Source organism: Chrysochloris asiatica, unplaced genomic scaffold (genome assembly GCF_000296735.1).
Source record: "Chrysochloris asiatica unplaced genomic scaffold, ChrAsi1.0 scaffold00106, whole genome shotgun sequence".
Lineage (NCBI taxonomy): Eukaryota > Metazoa > Chordata > Mammalia > Afrosoricida > Chrysochloridae > Chrysochloris > Chrysochloris asiatica.
The window spans coordinates 5,250,938-5,257,443 of record NW_006408624.1 but is presented as its reverse complement, the minus strand read 5'-3'; the positions used below and the strand labels follow the sequence as shown (position 1 = coordinate 5,257,443).

The following is a 6,506-nucleotide window of genomic DNA, read 5'->3' as shown; positions in this document are numbered from 1 at the left end:
TTTTTGCTATTGTAAATAGTTCAGCCTTATCTTTTAGTAAAGAAATTCAAGGGGAAAAAAAACAACTATGCATTTACTAAAATGTACGTAGTCATATTCTTAGAATGTATGCTTATGCATGTTGTTTTTGAGCTTGCTGTCATTTATTTAATATGGTTAGGAGGTAGTCTACAATAGGGTCTTTGTGCTTGCCAGCTAATGAGCATTGTTACTTCTTTTTTAAGACTTCTCAGAGTCAGTCAGGGAGTGGCGTTCTCCCTCTTGGGCTCCATTTCTTCATGGAAACACAGACTTATTCTGTGGTTTGTGGGAGGAGCCAGGGCCAGCTACAGGCAGTGTTCCCACCTCTCCCATCCTAGAAATTTAGCTCAGGTTTTCAGTAATGCTTTTCGTGTGATTGTCAATCTCACTCATGTCTCATACGTGTAAGTAATCTTTATGCAGTGAGGCAGTCCCAGTCATATATGTCCACCTCCTGTAGACCATGTTTCCCTCTTTTTCAGATGATGGGGTTTCTCAGCAGCGTCAGGAAATTTGATGCTTTGATCTTCTCTGTCAATTACAATGTAAAGTTTTTTTGTACATACAAGGGCTCCAAGAAAAGGAGCCCTGGAGGTGTAATGGGTTAAGTGCTGGGCTGTTAACTGCAAGGTCACTGGTTCAAACCCACCTGCTGCTCTTTGGGAGAAAGATGAGGCAGTCTGCTCAATAAAAGTTTACAGCCTTGGAAATCCTAAGGAGTTCTATAGCGTCTCCATGAATTGACAGTGGGTTTGGTTTGATTAGTGCTTAAAGGAGCCTTAGTGGCACAGTGGCTAAGCGCTTGGAGGTTAATCAAAAGTTAGTGCTTCAGTCTCAGTGGTTCTGCAAGACAAAGACCTGGTGATCTGCTTCCCTAAGGAGTACAGCCGAGGTAGCCCTATTGGACTGTCACATGTGGTAGGAATTGACTTCATGGCACTCAATGACAACGCTGATCAGAACAACTAAAACAATGTTCTGAAGAGACTGTTGATGCTCTATTCCCTTCAGGGGAGCCAGGAAGTGGGACAGAAAGTGATACTTCCCCAGACTGCCACAATCAGGAAAACGAGCCCAACCAGGAGGACCCCGAGGATCTGGACGGATCTGTGCAGGGAGTGAAACCTCAGAAGGCCGCTTCTTCCACTTCCTCAGGGAGTCATCACAGCAGCCATAAAAAACGAAAGAATAAAAACCGGCACAGGTAAGTGGCCTTGACTCCCCTAGAGTAAACCTCCTCAGGGTGCTGCACAGTCCTGCTCCTGCTCGTGGGGAGGCGTTTCTGTGCTCTACAAAGAAATGGAATGGCTGCCTTTTCTCTCGAAGGGGGCGGGGGGCCAGGGGACTTTAGAGAGACCGTGGAGGAGGGCTCCAAAGCATCCTCCTCACTTTGTCGTGTAGGAGAATTTTATTGTATTTGTTTCATGTAGCGAAAAGGGCACACAGAAATGGAATCTGTGTAACAGTACATGAAAAATGCCAGTAAGCCATGTAGGAAAGCCTCAAAGTGGGGAAACAGCCTTTTACTTTTAATGCTGACTCCTGCCTCCTCTCATTCCCTAGTGGATGAAAAGAACTGATCCATTATGATCCATTATTTTGCTTTTTTTAAATAACAGGTTTTTGATTGCTTGTGATTTCTCTGTTTTATGTGTCTGCAACATGCTGACCTAAGATGTTGGAGGAACAATGTAAAATCTATACAATATGAGTGTGTCTTCCTCGATAACATTGTCCACCATGTTTTTTTGCAGTGTGTAAATGAGATAGGAATGACATCAGTGGACAGAGAGGTCAGGTGTCGCCCAGAGAGGATTTTAGCATTCATTCTGCTTGGGGTTTGTATGATAATGCTGGGACCTATTAACTAAGATAATTGGAAATGATGCAGATGGACTAAGGGTATATTGCATAGTTTCTAGACTAAAGAATCTTGCTCTAGCTCAGACCTTCTAGGAGGCGTGGAAACCAGGTACCCATAGATTGGCTTTTTTTTGTTCTGCTTCTTGGGGAAATATGCATGCGGGCATGCAAGAAATGGGCGGGGTTCGTGCTCCAGTTTGCTTTTGGGTTGGGTTGCTTTACAAACCTGTATGGTAATTCCCTCATGCACCCAAGATATGAAAAGTGTTAGATTTCTGGATATGGCACGTGGGGATAATGTAGAATTAACCCTATCTTGTTTGAATTTCTTTGGCATCAACTGATTCTTTTATTCTTTTCTATAAAGAGTTTTTCTCATTGATGGCTGTGTTATTTTTATACTGCAGAAATAGTATTTCTTCCAAATAGTGAACCAGGACTGTTGCTTCTTAACATTTTTTTCTGCAAACCAAAGTTAGCATGCTGATCTTGTAACTGTAGTAAGAAACAGCAAAACTATATATATATTTGTGTTTGTAGGGCAGCAGGTTGCTTGACTTTTGTGATAGGACTGGTACAGGCTTATCACAAACAGCACCATAGAACTATATTCTTTAAGATACATATTTTGAAATTCACAATATTTAAATGTCGTGCTCTATTGCTTTCACTAAATTTACTCTATTGTTTTGTTTTGTTTTGTTTTTGTTTTAAAGGAATGTCTCTTTCTATTTTAAGAGTGCGTAGAGTAGGGGGAAAAATCCTTGAACATTTCTGGGATTTTTTTTCAGTTACTGATTCTATAGATTCTACATGGCTGTTGTTTATTTCAGGTGGTGTGTCATTTTCATTAATGACTTGGTCAACTGTTGACTAATAAAGGGAGTTAGAGTTAGGCTTGAACATAACTTTCTTCTTACAGACTTTTAGTAAATTCTCGTAGGAAAATACTTTTAATAACTATCTCTCCTGGCTCCCACAAGATAACAACTTAAAAAAAAAAAAAATTGGAGGGTTTATAAAAGATCTTTGGCGTCAATTTGTGTTTTGAAAGCAGCATCCTGGCTTTTATGGCTGCCCTTTTTTTGTCTTTCCCCTGATTTGATTTCTGGCTGGTCTACTCCATTAGTCTTGGACTCTTGCTGCCTTCTTTCCAGGGAAGCCAGGTTCCAGGGGCACCAGAGCACCATTTAAAGTTCTTTGTAAGTCTGGAATTGTGTCTTACCCAGACCCCTTGCCCCCCTAACTCAGGACTTACTAGGGCTAATAGATCAGGGATGTGGGTAGAGCCCTTTTTAAGTGTGCCACATTCCAGGAACCAGGTCAAGATAGTGAATAGATGATTGCAACCAATGTGTGGTTACTCACCATGTGGTTACCCAGGCATTGCTGAGCAGTGGTGGGCAAAGCAAAGTGGAATTAAATATGATACTTTTTCGCAAAAGGGAATAACTTTTTAATTGGCTTCTTCAAGAATGTGAAAACTAACAAATACTTTTTAACCTCATAAATGTATACAGTGTTCCAAATTCTTACATTGTATATGATGTCTGAACAGCAATGAGTCCTGATGTCTTTAACGAAAGGTAAAATAATAATTTACCGTGGCTTTTACAGGTTTTTATGACTACACCAAGCCCTACATTTCTTTCGGGTAGTTTGTGAGATTTTGATAAATGAGGGATAAGAGTGAGTGAACAAAAGTTAAGACTGAAAGGAAAATAATTGCTAATTCTTGCTTTGTACACTTACCATATATTCTTTCCTAAATGAAACTATTACGTAAGGAATATTGAAATTAAGTTTTCTTCCCACTTCAGTCATGTAAAAAAAATGTAAAAATGGGCTTGGAGAAAGCAACCATATGCATTTGCATATCTTTAATCTGGAAAGCCTTGGAGCAGGCCAAGGAGTTGGTGTCAGATTCTGGGTTCACGTTTGGTTTGGAGGTCTGCCCATGGCACAAAGTGGCCTCCTCCTCTCTACTGCCCCCATTCAGATTTCTGAGTTTGGGGGTGCTTGCAGACGACCATTCTCCTCTTCTAATGGGGGTTCTGCAGAACTTTTGTATGTCTTACTGGTAGCCGTGACCTAACCTATTAACTGCTGTCACCAGTTCAGCGGCTAGTGTAATTAATGTAGCTCTCTGGAGCAAGACTGCCAACGAGTTTTATTCAACTCTTGACTTCTAGGATGAGTGGTGTAGAAAAAGAGCAAAGTCCTCCCTGTAGAAACAGTAACTTGAGTAAAATGTTGCAAAATGTTTTCTTTTTCCCAAGTTTAGAATGTTGTCATCTTAAATTTTATTGAAAAGTATTTTTCCATGAGCTTTTTTGAAGTTCCCTGGTATTGTGCTGCATAGTAAATACTGTCTTCAAAGCACTTTCATTGAATGACTAATGAGCCCTTCTTTCTTTGTTTCTTCCAATGCCCTAATTGTGTATCTACTTTCATTACAATGAAATATTTTGCAAGGTCTAACTCTTAGTCTGGAAGCTAATAAAAGGACTGCAGGTGTCTGTAGTTTTCTAATGAGATAACTTTTCCTTTCATAGTCTATTCTTCTGATACGGAAACCACTGAGGAAAGGGGACCTCCTGGCCACAAAATCTTTGGTGCTTTGATATGTGACACTTTATGGCTTCAGATTCTGAAAGCTCGTTTTGTTTCTACAAATCTTGCTAGGGTAGCTAATCGACTAATTTATTCAATTAGTATATTAATTTCTATTACTTTCTTCCTTTCAAATGCTGCCCCTCAGCCCGTCTGGCATGTTTGATTATGACTTTGAGTAAGTTTGCTTTGAATTAGTATTTGTGCTGTGTTGTTTAGTGTGTAGACTCCATATACCTATTTGAGACCTTTCTAACCCATAGTTTATCTGTTTAATTGTAGGTATGTATATTAGGTTAGGCTGGGAAGTTTTTTTTAAAAACAGAAAAACGTGATGGAGGTAACATTTTATTTAATAACTTAAGCAAAATTAAGTAAACTTCACTTTTTTGCATTTTAAATTTCTCTTTAAATAGACAATCTTTACTTTTGATTCATATTTAAATTGATTTTCTGGCTTTGCTTCTTAAGGAGATGAATAGTTTTAAGATTTTGACATTTTGGAAAGATTTAAAAATTGAAATTCATTTCTTTTCTTTTGCGTTTCTCATCCAGAAATGCAAACTCCTAGTCTCTTTCCTGATCTTAATCACCATGTGTCTCAATAATGATTGGTCCTGTAGTTATAATGAGTATCAACTAACAGTAATGTCGAGCATGCCCTCCTAATCCAATCTCTTTAACGTGTAGTTTAGGAATAAGGTTTTGAAAGCATATGACTCTCATATCTACAGTATATTTCTTTCTGAGTCATCTCAGTTTGCCTTGCAGCAGGAATATCTGCTCCTATTTTTACACTGATAACTTGCTTAATAACACCTGGGTAAACAACTAAATATGGCATAGTCTGATGAAGAATGTGGACTTAACCAAATAGTCTTTGTTATAGCTTGTGCCCTATGCAGTAGCTGACTCTTGGACCATTTTTCTCTAAATTAAAATGCAAATATCTTTTATCTTTCCTATCACAGGATTGATCTGAAGTTAAACAAAAAACCACGAGCTGTAAGTATCAGCCAGGCCATTTCAGAGAGGCTGGCAATTTTGTAGCTGATTATAAAAATTCATTCCAGTCTTCAGAAGTTGAGCGTTCGTTCCTAAACTGGGGTCACGACTCCAGGTTTAAAGTCTGCAGTGCCCATCTGGACAGACTTTAACTTTTGGATGTTATGTTAGGTGTTATTTGCTTTTTCTGTTTTGGAAAGAGGAAGTGGTCACACATTTTTACTGAGGAAAAATTCCCTTTGATGAAACAATAAACAGTAAACACTGGCCTTCTTTGACTGGTGAGCTCAGGTGGTCTACCAAGGGCAGAATTGACGTGTTTTGTTCCTTTTGAGGACTCAGAAGACAGGCCATTTTCAGATGTGAAGTTTAGTACATTACCTGTGATATACAATCTTTAGCTATAGAACAATCTTATATAGAATTACTTATGAGATTTTTTTTCCCCCCCTTAGGTTCAAACCAATGTTCTGCTGAGAGTAAGTTGGGCCTTTTGTTTTTTCTCTTCAGGACTATTAGAAGACTCATTAGTACAGAAGCTTCCAGGTTATAGAGCCCTGCTTCCCTTATCCGACCTCACAAAGATAGACACCTCACCTGAGTGCGTGGTCATCTACATCTGCTCTCCCCGACCCAGTGCCTGTGACTCTGAGTCATTTGTTCTCAAAAGTGGTGATGAAGTCATTTCTGTAAGACCACATCGGATCATTTGCGTTATGTCATTTTTAATAACAGAACTGCAGGAAGATCAAGAAGACATGGTTGTAACCCCAGCAGGTTGCTAACTGCGTGTGTGTCTGCCTTCCTGGAATGAAACCTGCCCCCAGAGGGGTTGGTGTCAGCTGCATCAGTGATACCCATCAGAAATGCTGGCTGGCTTTGTTTTAAGCCGCAAGTAGAACACAAGTTGTATTTCAGATGGAGGCTGTAAATATCTGGCATTTTCTTTGTGTTTTATTATTTTTCTATTGTTGTTTTTACCATCTTATTTTCTTTTGGGACTT

General features: G+C 39.3%; 1 protein-coding gene across 2 annotated transcripts in view; it reads left to right on the top strand.

Annotated features, from left to right (window-relative positions):
- Positions 1-6,506, top strand: part of MEAF6 (MYST/Esa1-associated factor 6) — a 42,754-nt gene extending 36,248 nt beyond the window's left edge. Inside the window, exons 5-8 of one of the 2 annotated variants that reach the window (XM_006867543.1) lie at positions 1,033-1,225; positions 4,646-4,675; positions 5,469-5,502; positions 6,013-6,506. In XM_006867543.1, the coding sequence (XP_006867605.1) occupies positions 1,033-1,225; positions 4,646-4,675; positions 5,469-5,502; positions 6,013-6,021 (266 nt within the window). In that variant the 3' untranslated portion in view covers positions 6,022-6,506. The remainder of the gene's footprint in view (positions 1-1,032; positions 1,226-4,645; positions 4,676-5,468; positions 5,503-6,012) is intronic. The other variant, XM_006867544.1, reaches the window with a different exon arrangement.